The sequence below is a fragment of the Crinia signifera genome, chromosome 9 (genome assembly GCF_055691185.1).
Source record: "Crinia signifera chromosome 9, ASM5569118v1, whole genome shotgun sequence".
Lineage (NCBI taxonomy): Eukaryota > Metazoa > Chordata > Amphibia > Anura > Myobatrachidae > Crinia > Crinia signifera.
Window position 1 is genome coordinate 32,048,906 of NC_139225.1, and position 18,294 is coordinate 32,067,199.

Genomic DNA, 18,294 nt, shown 5'->3' on the forward strand with positions numbered 1-18,294 from the left:
ACGCCCCGCGTTTCATGGGCGTTCCCATGCAAACGCGGGGCGTATGCATGCTAATCAGGGTATGACGCCACTGATGGGGGCGGAAAGCTGACGTCGCCGGATGTCAGCTCTCAGCCCCCATACAAGCTATCACACGGACGATTGTCCGTGTGGTCTCAGCTTGCGGGAGCTGCTGTGGCGTGCGGCCCTGCCTTCGATGGTCGACGACCATCGAATGCAGGGGGCAGCTCCCACCATGGTGGAGGCGTACGCCCCACCATTTTTATGCGGATCGCCAGCCGTCCGTGTACGGACGGCCGTGGCGATCCGTCTCGTGGGCGGGGATTGGTTTGTGCGGCCGGAGCACCGTGTGCGGCTCCGGCCGCACCAACCAGAATAAGGGCCAAGGTCACAGTGCAGGTGCTGGCTTCCCTCGTGGCGTTCCTCCTATAACCTCAGTGTGCCTAGATCAGTGATGTCAAACTCATCGCCCTCCAGCTGTTGTGGAACTACACATCCCAGCATGTCCTGCCACAGATTGGATATAATGGATTGCTAAAACTGTGGCAGGGCATACTGGTATGTGTAGTTTCACAACAGCTGGAGGGCCCTGAGTTTGACATCACTGGCCTAGATGTTTACAAGGATCTGTGGGCAAAGATGGCTGCCATTTCTATGGCCCTTTCAAGGAGACTGAACAGGCCTCTGCTTCTTTATTTTATTACTGCTGCATCTCTATTTTTATTATTATTACAAGGGTTCAGCAGCACCTAACAACATACATAAATGAGCAACACAAGAAAACAGCAGCTTAAAGTACAAGACAATGCAGTGACAAGTACATGGTATATAGATATTGCTGCACAGGCCCACTCCAGCCGGGCCCCCGCCTCTCTGTCGGAAAGCAGAGCCCACCCTCCGCCTAGCGCAGTAGAGTCTGAGCACTAGACTCTGCTCAGTGTCCCGTTCATCAGCGACCAGAGATGGTTGCTGATGAAAATGAGATACTGATGCTGATTTTGTCTGAAATCGCACCGTGTGTACTGGGCTTAAGTGGTATGAGAACATGACCATTAGAAGTGACTGCACCTGTGCACCAGCTAACTGGTCTGGGAAGTGTGATGTTAGCAAATGACTACCACAATGTTGACACAAGTAAAAGGTTGACTTGTCCATGGTCGACGCATGCAACTGTCGACATGTTTTTTGTGTTGTATTTTTTTACATAATTTTTTTTTCATACTTTAACTACAATTGGGAATGGATGAAAGCACAGTAAGCAAAGCTAATAGGCGTCTATGCCAATAGGTGTCAACATTGACACAAAAAAACATGCAAAAAAAAACACATGAACCTTTCATGTGTCCAACTTTTGATCATTTCAGCCTATTGTACATTGACCTTTTGAGTGCGTTGACCTATTGCCTGTCAACCCTTTGATGTCGATCTATTGACTGTCTACATTAACACTGCAGACCTTTCAATCCACACCCATTCCTTCACTCTAATACCCCTTTTCCACTCGCAAAAATATCCCGGGTTTTTGCACATGAACGCGCATCAACCCGGGATTTAGCTCAGTGTGAGTATCCCGGGATTTCTACCCAGGTCCTGACCTGGGTAGATTCCAGAATCGACCCGGGATGCGATCAGTGTGAATGGTCCCGTACCCGGGATCGGGTACATGGTACTTTAAAAAAGCTGCTGATTGGAGATTTCTTGTGCTAACAAATGCTGATTTCATCTTTCATAGCCCTGGAGTCCATTTCTAATGACATGCATTTGTATTTGCAGGGATTTCCCGGGATCAGTGTGAATGGGGCTGTCCTGGGTCGATCCCAGGTCTGAGTGCAGTGTGAAAGGGTACATTTCCGGGTAGTGTCCTGGGAAGCATCCGGGAACACATTCCCGGGTATGACCCGGCTCTGCAAGTGGAAAAGGGGTATAAGTCTAAGCCATTTGTCTTGTTCCATGCTGACTGAGGAAGGCATCTTTGCCTAAAACATGACCGGCCAGCACAGGCTTTGCAGCTAGGCTGTGCAGCCAGAGTGCTGCCGATCATGTGCGAGCGCTTTATTGTGTAGAAAAGAGCTCACACTTGCAAATGTGCCTGCACATTTTTGGTCATCATACCCTAGGTCGACGTGAATAAGGTGTCTATGTCGACATGTAGACCGTATAAGTGTACCACATCCCCTCACGTGTCACTATTATATTCTCAGTCTATGCCCACTTGGATAATAAAGGATGAAAAAACTCCTTTTTTGTAAAAAAAAAAAAATGTGAAAAACTCATGTTGACCATATATTTATGTCGACCTTAAGCTCATGTTGACCTAGGGCAGCGGTGGGGAACCTCTGGCCCGCGAGCCGTTACAGCCCCCCGAGACGGTCTTTGTAACCCCCCCCCCCCCCCACCCGTCCAACGGCTGTACAGTAAGTGAAGTACAGGTGAAATCTTGCAAGAGCTACCGACCTCTCGCGAGATTCACCCTGTATGAGACTCCCTGCACAGCCGCCGGACCACACAGACCGGCGACTCGTAACCTGCGGCAGCCGCCGGAGCGTGGGACGGCTGCCGCAGGATGATTTGTACGTTTTTTGTTTATTTTTTAATGGCCCCCGAGGCATTATGCCTCAATGCAAATGGCCCTCGGACCTCAAAAGGTTCCTCACCCCTGACCTAGGGTATGCCGACCATTCTTAGGGGTCGACCTAGTGGCTATCGACCTAGACATTGTCGACCCAGGGACCACATAACTAGGTAAAGCAACTGTTGCAGAACATACAAATAAGTGCTCTGGGGTGACATCCTGTTGGCAGTTATGTATAATAAACTATAATTCAACCGATCTCAAAAGTACAAAAGGCCCGAAAAAGGACACGCGCTTCAAAATTGATTAAATGTGTTCACTTCCTCTTTAAATGTACAGTGGAAATTTGAGCTCCTCAGTTTACCTCAGGCAGTATGCTGGTGCACAGGAAACCGTTACTGAGGGTACTGTAAACCGTAGTCGTTAATCAAGCATTGCTTCATTTTTTTATGTGTAGTGCAAAAATTTCAGTTTCTGCTTAGTTGCTTTGGGTTACGGCACCTTTTATGTGGTTACCTTAGCACCAATTTAAAAAAACAACAACAAATGTCTCCCCATTCTCTTAATGCTGGCTTGCATATCTCAGAGTCTGCAGAATCATCAATGTCAACAAGCATGCCACAGGGTCCAAAATATGTATACCCACTCCACAAAATGATGTCTGGTTGCAGTGCTAACCAGCCTCCATACCTCCCTTTTCCCCCTACACTGACTGCACTGGTGTATTATGTAGTAGGGGCAGGTGCTGCACATAGAGGCAGTGTGGTAGCCACCGCTGCCCTCTCCTGGGGGCCTAACTTTGGCTGTGAGTCCCTGTCTGCTGATCATGAGAAGATCCTCGCCCTACAGGTCACATGACCCACAGACTGAGGAGCTGCTGCTGTCTCTTGGGTAAGGGACTGTTGTTGCGCCTGTGCTGAGCGACAGGGAAGTGGTGGCATGATAATGTATTGTGGGAACTGGTGTGCAGCATAGTGTGTGCTGTGTAAGCTGCTGTGTGGCACAGTGTGGGTAGGGGACACTGATGTGGCACCGTTTAGGTTGGGGGACACTGATGTGGCACAGTATGGTCTGGGGGACACTGATGTGGCACAGTGTGGGTTGGGGGACACTGATGTGGCACAGTGTGGGTTGGGGGACACTGATGTGGCACAGTGTGGGTTGGGGGACACTGATGTGGCACAGTGTGGGTTGGGGGACACTGATGTGGCACAGTGTAGGTTGGGGGACACTGATGTGGCACAGTGTGGGTTGGGGGACACTGATGTGTAGCATTTTACAAACTGTCCACACACAAATTTGTTCCCAAGGATTGGCCACAAGCATACAGGTGCGGTTTAATGTAAATGGCTGGGCAGGGTGTGTATTGTTTTGTGTAAAGCTGTGTACTCATGTGGCGATATATCGCCGAACGATATATCGTTTGACAATATATCGCTCAGAATCCCGTTTGCATCAGCGACCAGAGATGGTCACTGATGAAAAAGAAACTGCCGGGGGAGCCTGGCAGTGGAAATCAGCTGGTCACAGGAGCATGTTCCTGCGACCAGCGATCACTACGGGGTAAAAACGAGTATATATCGCCGGTGCACACTCCCATCGTGGGCAATATGGTCGCTCAGCGACCATATTGCCCGCGATATTAGCAAAAATCGCCCCCGTGTGTACACAGCATTACATGCATTGTTTGCATTTAAAAGTTAAATAAAAGGAGGAAAATGACAAATAAGGCACCTGAATCACTAATGAAAAATATAGTTATAGTTACTAATCTAGTAATATAGATTGTTTGAGGGAGGGGAAGCCAAATCTGGTATTTTACCTAGTGCCCCCTGAGTTCTAAATCCGGCTCGGATTAGTGCCCAGAGCAGCAAACCTGATAACTCTGCAAGTACTTACACCCACACCAGGACTGGAGCGCGGGATGACAGATTAACCCGTAGAATGTTCCCTGTGACCTCTGGAAAACGGATTTCTAGTCAGGAAGCTTCATATTTTTGTATAGAAATTGTAGAACATTGAATGATGATGACTTTAAGGAAAAGAATGATTTTTGGGCACATCACGGGAGGGATCAGATACTGTATAATCCATTTGATAGTCCATGAAAACAGTTATAGGAGTTGTCCCGGAACTCGCTCTCATCCCTTAAATATCCCGTTAATTCTTCACCGCGCATGCTTCCGCCACTGTCTATAGATGGGCTACTGTGACAACAGGCCTAGACCTAGATGCATTCAGCATCCTGGCGGTCAGTATACTGACGCCGGCATCCTGACTGCCATCAAAAGACTGGGGCCTGAACCTCGTAAGGATCAAAAAGTTGGATGCCGGAATACCAACAGCTGGCATCACGATCGGTGAGTATCCAGGGCGGGTTGGGGTCAGTCCAGGGATGGGGAGAAGGAGGGTTAGGGGCAGGCTATATGTGTGTGTGTGTGTGTGTTTTTGTGTGTGTAGGGGGGAGGGGGTTAGGCTGCAAGTAGGGCCTGGCAGGGGGAGGGTAAATCTGAGTTGGCATGGTTGTGGTGGTGGTGGGGCTATCTGAGAGCTGGGGTGGATATCTGAGAGCTGTGGGAGGGTGTTTGTTTTCTATCCATTTTGGTTCTAGATATTTTCATACCTCCCAACATGACCCTCTCCAGGAGGGACACAATGCTCTATTCCTGGTCTTCCCTCTTAATTTATGATTACCATCGCCTTTGAAACACCTTTCTTATCACTTGACCTGTTTAACACAGGTTATGGCACACATAATTTAGGAGGGATGACCAGAAACAGAGCACAATGTCCCTCCAGGAATGGGCCATGTTGGGAGGTATGTATGTTTAGGCTCTTTGCCTCAGACTGGTTGGCCACCCCTGCATTAAAGCCATCCTGGCCCACGTCAACATGGCTGCAATAGAACTTCCAAATCTTGCAAATTGATCAGAACCGTTCAGTCCACCTTTGCTTTGCGGACTATAAACAGACACTTGGCCAACTCCCCGAAGCTTCTCATCTGATCCCAGCCCATAACCACTAGGCCATCAGCATTTGTAATAGGATTGACCACAGAAAATCTAAAGGAAGCTGCCATCTGTTGAAATTGTACATGGAAGCCATGTTTAGGCCATTATAAATGGAAATCATGACCAGTGTCTTTGCAGTGCCCAGTTAGTAGCTGCTTCTCTGCCAACTACTATGTTCCCTGTGACCAGGTGGCGGCTGTGCCCATCAAATATCAGTGCTAGGTGAGTGGGGCACCAACTTCCAGCAGTAATGATAATAATCCCACGCTGGGGACTTTTCTCTACTCCTCTGGTCCAGACGGGATGGGGGAGTGGCTAAGGCTGTGGTAGGGGGAATGGAATCATAGGGGGCAATGAAAGCCAATCTTCTGCTTGTGCTCTCTGTTGCTTCTGCTTCTTGTCTGTGCACTGAGTCGGCCCAGAAACGTTTCCCAGACGGCCATGGAAGAAGGGAGGTCTTTGTCATAGTCCGCTGCAGCCAGCACTGGGAAAGGCTCCAAGGGTTAAAGCGGGACAGACTGGTAGCAATGGGTTTAGACACACACAAATTGAGACCTACATATCTGTTATACTGTATGGATCTTATTCATCTGCACAGATCTCCTGCAAGGAGGCATGTATCAACTTCCATGAGGCACAGGAATACAGTAGCCCTGGGCACGAGAGGGGTTAATAATAGGGAGTGTGAGTGCTGGGAGCTGGCTGCGAGTCTGAACTAGCAGCACATGCCTGTGTCCTGGATTCCCTGATCTGCTGCAGTGTAAGAAGAGTCCATGTATGGGAGCCGGCCCATAAACCTCCCTGGTGATGGGCACAACACTGGCCTATTGCATGCAGGCTCTCTGTGCTCGGGGCCTGTAATATTAATGTGCACCAGAATCTGCGCTAATGGTGCAAATTACCCACAGTGTATTAATGGTGAAAAGTAAACATGCAGATTATGTTAATGTGCACTCATTATGTGCGGCGGGTAATATGCATTGTTAATGGGGGTAATTCCCACGGTGGATGAATATCGTTAGACTGTGCATGAGCCTGGTATCTCCCACTCTCTGCACCAAGCCATGTCCGCTTGGTAGCTCCGCCCACTTATCAGGACGACCCACGACTAGGCGCGGCAGGTCCCGATTACATAATTTCAAATGTTGGATGGTATGGTAAAGCACTGGGGTCTGTTGTATGGGGTAGGTAGGAAATCACTGTAACATAGCATTCCGTATGCAGGTACAGCCACAGTCGCACACAGAATATAGGCATGCCACATATCATTTTAATAATCAGAAGCTCCTTGTGTGTGCTGGTCATAACAATGCAAATAAGACAAATTTTAGCAAAAAAGGCTCCCAACATTAGCAGAACTGGCCAGGAGCTGTATGGCCTATTGAGGCAAGATGTATGAGAAAACATCTGTATCCAAGCAGAGGCAGAGGTCACAGTGTTAGCGGCTGTGGGAGTGCTGTCTGTGGGTGGGTTGGTTGTGCAATAGTGTTCGGCATATGTGTAAGGGGCATTATGTGTGTCATGTATAAATGCATTAATAATGTGCGACATACTGTATGTGCAACAGGTATTATGTGTGTCATGTGTATAAGGGCATTAATAATGTGCAACATATGTGTAATGGGCATTATGTGTGTCATGTGTATAAGGGCATTAATAATGTGCAACATATGTGTAAGGGGCATTATGTGTGTCATTATGTGTATGAAGGGCATTAATAAAGGTTGGCATAATGTGTAAGGGGCATTATGTTTATAAGGACATTAATAATGTGTGTCATGTGTAAGGGGCATTACTGTGTGGTATTATCAGGGGTGCCGAGAGAAAGGGGTAGGTAGTATAAATTACCCAGGCCATAGTCTAATGGAAGGGCCCAGTGGGGGCCCCGGGCCCCCTCCCCTTATAGTGACAGCAGCAGCTGCAGTTCTTCTCCTCTGCCCAGCACGCACTGCTTTGTGCTGGGTTGCAGTGTGGCCATGGAGGTGCTTAAAATACAACATTTTCTCAGGATTTTTTTCTAAGTGTATAATGTGAATAATGTGAGGAGTAATGTACATAAGGTAAAGTGGTACTACTGTGTGATGTAACGTGAATAAGGGACACCATCACATGATATAATGTGAATAAAGTTGCACTACTGTGTGGCATAATTTGAATTGGGGGTAATATTGTGTGGCCATGCCCCTTCCCAGCAAGAACACACCCCTGTTTGGGCTGCGCACTGAATGTGTACGCTGTTTCTATTTAAAATATTGCGGGTAGGAGCACCAAAATGATGACTGCTATGATGAGGGTTGATGCTGCTGGGAAAGGGGAGCAGGGTCAGAGGCGGAACTAGTGGCAGTGCTAGGGGGCACCAGCCAAAATCTTGCCTAGGGCGTCATTTAGGCTAGGGCCGGCTCTGAGTGGCGCCTCCGGGGGGGGGGGGGGGGGGGGGGGGGGGAGGGGGATCCGCACGAACCGACACCAACTACCATTCCAAACTGTCTCACTGGCAGTGGGTGTGGCTCCTCTTTTTTAAATTTCCACTGTGCTGCAGCCGCACCTCTGTAGCCACCACTGTTTATAAGGCAATATCATGCAGACCTATCCATAAAATAAAAACAGTTTACAGGTTGATCCTCTTGTGCAGGTTAATTATCCCTATGCATAATTGCAGATGCACGTTGGCATTTTGCATGGAGGCATGCTGTATTTTTCATTTATATTTCCTGTCCGTATTATTATTATTTTACTATGGTTGAATCACCAATGTTCTTTTTTCAAACACGGGGACACCCAGATAAGTGGGACATTGCATCCATTGCAGCTAGAATCTGCCAATAAGCAGACTGTATCCATAAAAGCACAGAGTGTTTCAGCACATTAGCTTGTTTCCTTGTGTAAGCAAGTTTAGTGTGGGAGGGGCTGGCAGGTAATGTAGCCAATCTGTGTCTGTTAACATCAGCAAAAAAATTGTCACGGCAGAAGGCAACAGGGATAGGCAATCGCACCTCTGTATGAAGCAAGGCAAGTCATACAACAGGCATCTCTAAACTATGGCCCACCAGATATTGTGAAACTACAAGTCATGCTTTGCCACCGTTTTGCTATTAGGGAATGTTAAAACTATCGCAAGGCATGCTGGGATGTGTAGTTTCACAACAGCTGGAGGGCCATAGTTTGTCATACAACTTGTATCTATTTATTTACAGAGGTGTTCTATTAAAATTACCAATCCAGTCATAACTGTCAATTTTCAAACCCAGGGCCAGATTCTCTAAGCTTCAAAAGTGATAAAATGGAGAGTGATAAACAGCCAGCCAATCAGCTCCTACCAGCCATGTCACGGACTGTGTTATGTCAGACAGGAGCTAATTGGCTGGTGGTTTATCATTCTCCATTTTATCACTTTTTAAGCTTAGAGAATCTGGCCCCCTCACTCTCTAATGGACAAAATCATATGCACTGCAGGTGGGGCAGATGTAACATGTGCAAAGAGAGTTAAGGGGTGTAAACGCGGTGAGATTTTAGCAGGAGATTTTGACTAGATAGTCAAAATCTCCTAGAAGGTTACCCAAATCTCCCGATTTTTCACCTGCTTTTTAACTCTTTTAGATTTTGGTGGGGTTTTTACTTCAAACTGATATCTATATCATACCTCCCAACATGGCCCTTTCCAGGAGGGACACCATGCTCTGCTCCTGGACTTACCTCTTAATGTATGATTGCCATCACGTGTTAAACAGGTTGATTAATAAGAAAGGTGTTTTAACACAGGTGACGGTAATCATACATTAAGGCAGGTATTCAATGCTGTGGGCGAGCGGTGACAGCGAGCAGAGCTTCCTGCTCGCTGTCACCACTCACCCTGACACTATTCAACACAGCCCCCTCATACGCCAATTCACCCTCGCTCCATTTTTTGAGCGAGGGGGAATCGGCGTAGGCGGCTCCTGAACCAGCGAGACTCGCTGCTAAATACAGCGAGTTTCCTGCATTAGCCGCGGGTCTCGCTGTTTTGGGAATTCTCGCCGTCCTGTGACGGCAAGGATTTCCCCAGAACATTGAATAGAGCGAGCGGCTGGCGCGGGGGTTAAACAGTGAGGATCGCTGGTTTTCAGCAATCCTCGCTGTTTAACCCCCTCGCTGGCCGCTCGCCGCGGCATTGAATACACCCCTAAGAGTGAAGTCCAGGAGCAGAGCATGGTGTCCCTCCTGGAGAGGGTAATGTTGGGAAGCATGCTATATTGCTGTGTAAAAATAAAGCAGCCAGTATTTACCCTGCACAGAAACAAAATAACAACTCTCTCTGCACATGTTGCTTCAGTCCCACCTGCAGTGAAATTTGCTTTTGCGTGTGAACCAGAATAACCCCCTTAGTGCAGAGATGAAGTGAGGCTGAATGGAGATCTTCATTATCTACCTGGGTGTAGGAAGAGGCTGCTATTGGATGCGCTACTGAGTCCTTGACGCCTTTCCCTGCCTCGTTGCCAATTCCCGGCACCTGCATAATTGACAGACACCAGGCCGGGCACATGTACAGTAGCAGGGACGGCACTGCATATGCGCAAAATCCTGGCTCCATGGGCTGCATCAGCTACAGCAGGGATGGGGAACCTTCGACCCTCCAGCTGTTGCTGAACTACACATCCCAGCATGCTTTGCAACAGTTTTAGCATGGCCAAATAGCAAAACTGTAGCAGGGCATGCTGGGATGTGTAGTTCAACAATATCTGGAGGGCCAAAGGTTTCCAATCAGTTACAGGTTCTGTTGTTGATTTAAACCAGGTGCAATACAGGCTCACATTTAGCCAGCCACAGAACCTGTGTAAATCATAGGTGTACTGGATTAAAGGAATATTATAACATGTGTGTGTGTAACATACGTAAAACATCAATTGTGATTCTTAGAAACTCTGTGGACCTTGTGTGCTATAGCGGTGTGTAAGAGGTTAATCCTGTTTTGTAAGAGGTTAATGAAGCCGTTCTAGGTGTCAGAGAAGCAGCAGCCTCCTCTGTCCCAGGTGTCTTGGCTGAGGAAGGTGCGTCACCTGACAGGTAATAGGTTAGGAATGTATCGCTGCTCCTCCCTAGGCCTTTCCTGAGTTTCCCTCTATATTCAATGTTAACTCTTATATATTTCTTTTATATGTTTCCTCCTATCTAATTATAGTAGTTCTGCATTCTAGCTTCCCCTTGATTATATTAATCATCTTTCATATATTAGTCAGACACTTTTTTTTATTTTTTTATTAGCTGATTTTTTTATTATTTTTTTATTTCATTTTATTCTGAACGCAATTGTGGCAAATCACCAAGCAGGTAGCGAGTTCCTGCGCTCACCTCCAGCAGCGTATATCACACCCAGTCACTTTCCACTCCTGTAAGTCGCACGCTCTTGACAGATCCACACCTCCCTTGTGACTAGTGCAGATAAGTCTCTGGTATGTGCTACAACCACACAACACTCTTTCTCTGAGGAACCTGCAGCTTCTTTCACCGGCAATGGCGATAAACTGCAATGCTCTGTAGGCTTGGAGGCCTGGCGGGGTTGCAGACCTCTGCGGACATCTGTATCAGGTACAGGGATTTAGGGGCATGTAATAAAGAAGGGATTAGCGGGGTTGTGCTAGTGAGGCAGGAGTTGTACGTTTGTGGGAGAGGGTATTACACTATGGTAACCCTTTTGTGAGTAATGGTGATCCCTACAGGGATCATGGTGTGACATTGCTGGGCTAAGGCATTTGTGCAGTTACTTAGGACTCAATGGGGCTGATGTATTAAGCCTTAACAAGAGATAAATGCAAGGGTCATAAAGAGAGATAAACGTCCACCAATCACCTGACTTTTTTTTCAAGCACAGCCTGTAACATGGAAGTTAGGAGGTGATTGGCTGGACGTTTATCTCTCTTTGGGGCAGATGTATTAAGCCTTAACAAGAGATAAATGCAAGGGTGATAAGGAGAGATAAACGTCCAGCCAATCAGCTCCTTACTGACTTTTTTCAAACACAGCCTGTAACATGGCAGTTAGGAGGTGATTGGCTGGACATTTATCTCTCTTTATCACACTTGCATTTATCTCTTGTTAAGGCTTAATACATCTGCCACAGAATCTTATCTAAAATGTACCCCTCAGTCTCTATATCACTGTCATCTTGTGCTCTCTTAACTTCTCCAAACCATTATTTTGTGAGGGACTCCAGCCCTTTCCCCTCTCTCTCTCAGTTCATGTCTGAACCCGCTTGTATTTGGAGAGATGGTGTTGGTCTGCTCTTCAGTAGTTTACACAATGGCGTATATCCAACTACTCCAGTAAAACACCAGGAGCTATTTTTCCCAATGTTTCGCCAAGATTTTTATATGAGGCTATCTGATTGGATTTCACAATAAAATACCTGTTTCGCTGTGGAAACACACAAGTTCAGCGAAAACTGTGCTGCTTTCGGGGATTTTGCTTCACATACCCGAGGCAGGTGAAACAAATCCACCCGGCACACGTCGGCTTACCGGGACTAATTAGATAGCCCCGAGGGAGCCTCTTACCTGTGATATCAGCCAATGTTTTTGAAACTTTACAAGTGCTGACTTATCTGAGGGATATTGTTCCAAACCTGTATTTATTAACCTGAACAATGAACTACAGTATAGAGGTACTTTCTTGTATCCCCTGTATCTACAGGTCTATTGTAAGGTAACCTACAGCTTGAGATGTAGAACAAGTGTTGCGTTAATCATATCCGGCATTTTATTGGCTATACGCAGTAATGTTTATGTATTTGAAATCGCCATGGCAATACTTATCTGTCTGTCACTAGTCTTCAAGAAACTGTGGCGTCATGTTTACTTTCAAAGTGGCAGGTTCAAACGACAACAGGGAACACCGGATCCAGTAACTTTCTAACATCACGCACAGCAGCGATAGGGGCAGATGTACAGTGGACAGAGAGAAAAGAGTTTGGGGCAGATGTATTAAGCCTGGAGAAAAAGATAGTGGCTGGTGGTGATGATGCAGCAGCAGCAGCCAGTCAACTCCCAACTGACAAGTTACAGTCTGTGTTTAAAAATGACAGTTATGAGCTGACTGGCTGCTGCGTTATCACCGGCAACTTTTTTTTTTTCTGGGTGCCGGACGACTTACCGACAGTCGTGACTCCGACTGGTCCCTCGTGGGGATCCACGACCCCCTTAGAGGGAGAATAAAATAGGTGGCGAGCACAGCGAGCCACTGTGACTGGCTTCGTTGCGCTCCCCACGCTGTGCAGTCGGGATTCCGACGTCGGGCTAATGACTGTCGAAATCCCGACTGTCGGTGTGTTATACCACACCCCTTTTTTTCTTCTCCGGGCTTACATCTACCCCTCTGTGTACTAAGCATTGGAGAGAGATAGAGTGGACGGAGAAAAAGAACCAACCTAACTGTCATTATTATTTAAAAACAGCCTGTAACATGTAATTTAGGAGCTAATTGGCTGCTACTCTATATCTGTCCTATATGACTGCAGTGCATGCGCCGTGTGACTTATGGATGCAGTGGGTGCCCCGTGTGACTTGCAGGTGCCGTGCGTGCACTTTGCTACTTGCGGGTGCTGTGTGTGCCCTTCATGACTTGTTAGTGCTGTGCATGCCCTACGTGACTTGCGGGTGCTGTGCATACCCAGTGAGATTTGCAGGTACTATACATGCCCTACGTGACTTGCAGGTACTATACGTGCCCTACTACGTGACTTGCCGATGCTGTGCGTACCCTTCGTGACTTGCGGGTGCTGTGCGTGACTTGCGGGTGATGTGTGTGCCCTACGTGACTTGCAGGTACTATATGTGAGTTACATGACTTGCGGGTGCTATACGTGAGCTACATGACTTGCGGGGGCTATACGTGACCTATGTGACATGCGGGTGCTGTGCATGCCCTGTGTGACTTTTGGGTACTTTACGTGCCCTACTATGTGACTTGCAGATACTATACGTGCCCAACTACGAGACTTGCGGATACTATACTTGCCCTACCACGAGGATTGCGGGTGCTATACGTGCCCTACCACGAGGATTGCGGGTGCTATACTTGTCCTACCACGAGGATTGCGGGTGCTATACGTGCCCTACCACGAGGATTGCGGGTGCTATACTTGCCCTACCACGAGGATTGCGGGTGCTATACGTGCCCTACCACGAGGATTGCGGGTGCTATACGTGCCCTACCACGAGGATTGCGGGTGCTATACTTGCCCTACCACGAGGATTGCGGGTGCTATACTTGCCCTACCACGAGGATTGCGGGTGCTATACGTGCCCTACGTGACTTGCGGGTGCTGTGCATGCCCTACGTGACTTTTGGGTACTTTACGTGCCCTACTACAAGACTTGCGGGTGCTGTGCCTACCCGGTGAGACTTGCGGGTGCTGTGCCTACCCGGTGAGACTTGCGGGTGCTGTGCCTACCCGGTGAGACTTGCGGGTGCTGTGCGACTCTGGGAGGAGCACTTGGTACATAAAGTAGAATATTTAGCAGCATATACATAAAAAGAAAGATTACAAGGAAAGCGTTCTCAAAATGGTATGAAAGGATGAATCTCGGTGTACTTATGTTTGAGAAATGTATAACCTATATTTATGTAATCCTTGATCATGTTCAGAACGCCTAATTTTCTCTGTGTGTGATTATAAATCACTGCTGTGCACCAGACTCTCCTAATGCCAGCGGGCAGAGACCCTGAGAGTAGAACAATGTATGTTAACAATCCTAATTAGCTGCTCACAGCCAGCTCAGAACTGAAATTCCACACTCACATATTTCGGCTACATTAATACATAGGGGGAGATTTAGGAAACCTTCGAAGGAGGACAAGTAGGTGTTACCCAGATTCTTTCTACCATGTCATCAAATGTACTCAATACCTTCCTGATCCATTTTTAAAAGTTTTGATACATCTCAATTGTGACTTTTGACCCTTGATAAGAAATGAATAGCAGCGCAAAGCTTTAGATGGGGCTTACAAGCATGGCGGCTGTAATAAAGCGTCATTGCAGACGTTTCATTCGTTTTAGAAAATAAAACAAATATGCAGTGAAAAGATATAAATCCAGACATTTGTTTAGAGACATTGTACAGAAAACAAAGCAGTATTCAGTGATCTTAAGATGGGCATACACTAGTGCAGTTATGGCTAACCTTGACAATCCAGCTGTTGTTGAACTACACATCCCAGCATGCCCTGCTACAGTTTTATTATTTGGCCATGCTAAAACTGATGCAGGGCATGCTGGGATGTGTAGTTCAACAACAGCGGGAATGTCAAGGTTAGCCATCACTGCCAGGTGATTTTTCTGCTCGGAGAAGTCGAACGCGATCTGTGCTTGAGCCACCCAGGACCTTCCCGGGCAGCAGGATGGCATGCGATATATCGCTTGCAATCTCCGACGAGCCTACAAGCAGCCAAGTAGATTGCTTCTGCAGCCGGTGCGACTTGCCAGCTCCGGTGCGATGTGCACGGGACCGAACATTCCATCGGACCGGCTGTCAATCACATGCAATTTGGGTACTTTTCATGCAATTGATTGCCGCAATCGCACGAAAAGTGCCCAAATTGCAGGTAAATCGCCCTAGTGTATGGGTTCTTTGTTCTGATTTTTATAGAGTGATCTGTTAAGGGGATTTGGATCATCCCAGGTTTTGGGTAGATGATGTGGGACCCGGCATCTACTCACCCTGACACGTGCGAATCATGTCTCAATCATCAAGAACCATCTGCCCATATTACCCCCCCCCCTCCATTCTCTGAATCACTCTTCCGTCTAACAGCCTCACTAACTCACCACATTTTTCTTTCAGGGCCCCAGCCCAAGCCTCCAGTGCTTGCTAAGAGTCTCTCCTTGGAGCCAGCTCACATCCCGGTACACCCAGAAAAGCTCCAGCCTGATCCAGGAAACTCTCCTGACTGCAATGGCACCTTCTCCGATCCTTCTACCCCAAAACCTGCAGCCCCTAGACGTCCCACACGTGCCAAACCTGAAGGTCAGTCCCCTGCCTCTGTGTGCATGTTCTGCATGTGGTGAGGATGCCGGCATTCACAATACCGACGCACAAGTAATATGCCGGAATCCCAAGTGGCGCGATGCCAAATATAAGTATTCCGTGGGGTGGTTAGATTTAGGGGGGAGGGACTTAGGGTTAGGCTGCAAGAGGGAGGGGGTTAGGTCAAGTATGAGGGTTAGGTTAAGCCAGTGGTTCCCAAACTGTGTGCCTAGGCAGGGGTGCCTTGGATTGGTGGTCTAGGACAAATTCATAATAGTTCTGGTCAAAGCAATAGGTGAAACCAGAGTTGGTGGCTGCCAATCATGTAATATGTGGGCAAACAAAACCAAATCTGGTTCCTCACTACATAATTGATGCAGAATGATATATAAACACAATTTACTTAATTTAATATTTTTAAAAAAAAAAATGATCAACAAGTAACTTTTGACCTAGGGAGGGGCATGAGAAATATTCTGATACTCTAGGGCACCATGGTTCAAAAAGATTTGGGAACCGATGGGTTAAGCACTAGTGGGTAGTGTTAGGATCAGCCTGCTGCGGGGTGAGGGGGGGACAGGGGGAGGGTAAGTATACGTGTTATCTATCTCCCACTTTCTGATTCTCACGACCTATTACATTTGGCCCATTATGTAACCTTGTGAATTTGTCATTTTTATTCATCATAATGACCTGCTTACCTTATATATGAAATATAATTTCTTTTTATTTTTTTTAAACAAAAATTTTTAATTGAATTTATATAACAAATATGAGCGACACTGCCATTTTTGTCTGTATTTTGCATTTCCCTCACAGAGATGTGGCCAATCAAAGGGTTAAGAACCACAAGTTGCAAGTTCCGATGTACACTAAAAGTACTAACCAGACAATAGTGAATTGCATATGCATGTGGTTATTAACATATGTACTTTATCTTTAAGATTCACCTTTATATCCCCTATTGCATAATCAGTGATTCAAACATGACTGCTATATCTATTTAGTATGTGGCAATGATCTGCTATTACTTATAGGTTTTGTGTTTCTTTACCTGTGTAGTTCCACCGAAACCACCACACCTCCAGAGTGTGAGAAGACCTCGGCCTCCTGGTCATATTCCCCCACCCCCTTCACGTCCACTGCCCGCGGACCCCCGGCTTGGTAGGGTGCTACCGCGGCCAGACAACAAGGATGGAACACCCTCGGCAGTTACCTCCCTGATAGAGAAGTTTGAGAAGTAAGTAGAGATCAGTGTTATTGAGAAGGTAGCAGGGACTTTATTTTAATGTACTAGACCAGGATGAAACGTGTTACCAGAGTGAAAAGACGTTTCCGATGTTGTTCACAGATATATTGCTGGTACACATTGGCCGACGAATCAGTGATCTATCTGCCGTTTAATTGAACAGAGGGTATATCAGCCAGTGTGTACCCAGCATAAAACTCCACTGTAGAAGAATAAGCCCCCCCCCCCTCTCTCCACTAATACCCCTTTCACTCGAGAAGCAAATCCCTGGGTTAAAGCTTTTCAACCCAGGAATTTGCTGAAAAACCCGGGTTTCTCTTTGGTGTGAAAGGGTCGAAACGGGTCTTAAATTCCAGCACTCCGCCCCTCTATTGACCAGGGAATAGTGATAATTCTTTCAAATGTTGACCAGATCCGTGTCTGATATATGGTAGAATGACATTACCATGTGGGCACCGTGGTACTATTTTATACTGATTTCAAGAGACTAGGCCAGATTTATTAACAACCGTTTTACTTAAATAATGTGAAAAAGCTTTACACATTCTATTACTATCTCCTAAATGCATTAAAGGGCTTCTGGAGACGATTTATTGATAACTGCTGTGGGTGGCACCACAGGAACAGAGGTTTCTGTCAGTGCGATGTAATCAATTGTCGCATAGCGGATTGGGCCGATAATATCACAGCACATCCTCAGCAGAGGATACGGATGGTGATAAATCGGCGTCTCTGTAAGCCATCTAATAAGGTGATGGTTTTGCAAAAAAGGAGTTATTGGGGACAGCTGAGTCCAGAGTAGAATCAATCGGTTGGACATCCTTACTCCATCGATATTTGCTTCTCCACCTGCTGTAATGATGAACTTTTTCTTTCGCAGAGAACCCATCATCCTGCCTGCTGAGCGCAACTGCCCAGTCCATGACCCCGACCCCGATATCCACAGCGCCCCCTCCTTGCACCCAGGCTATAGTATGGTAGAACTGGGGAACAAACTCTTTGATCTGCTGGAGCCTGAGGAATCCCAGTCCAGTCTGGAGAGAAGACGTAGACTCGTTGTGGGAGGGGGAGATGCAGAAGAAAGGGGGGAGCAGGACTCTTTGGGGAAACTAGCAAACCGGGACAGTGGCATTGACAGTATCAGCTCCCCATCCACCAGCGAGGAGATGTGCTTCCTTGGTGAGGTGGAGGAAGGTGGGCGAGAGGAGATGGAGCCCCCACATATCACCGTACAACACTGCTCAGCCCACGACTCTGAAGGCGACAGCGACATGGAGGACGGGAGCGGGGGAGAAGAAGAAATGCCTATAAGGAGGCTGGACCCATGTGAGGTAAGATGAGGTCACTGTATATAACACCATATAAACAGCTGCTGAACATGTGTTTATGGAAGATATTATGGCTGGAACTGGTTGCGCTTCTCACACCAGTCCTCCGTCCAAATGCTGCATTTTTCTTTTTGCTTGA

At 47.1% G+C, this 18,294-nt stretch overlaps 1 protein-coding gene across 3 annotated transcripts in view; it reads left to right on the forward strand.

The window, feature by feature from the left end:
• The window catches only part of FGD1 (FYVE, RhoGEF and PH domain containing 1), a 109,860-nt gene that overhangs the window by 62,211 nt on the left and 29,355 nt on the right, over positions 1-18,294 (forward strand). For all 3 annotated transcript variants that reach the window (XM_083158707.1, XM_083158706.1, XM_083158708.1), the window contains 3 exons: positions 15,396-15,578; positions 16,641-16,818; positions 17,708-18,158. In XM_083158707.1, coding sequence (XP_083014833.1) covers positions 15,396-15,578; positions 16,641-16,818; positions 17,708-18,158 — 812 coding nt within the window. The remainder of the gene's footprint in view (positions 1-15,395; positions 15,579-16,640; positions 16,819-17,707; positions 18,159-18,294) is intronic.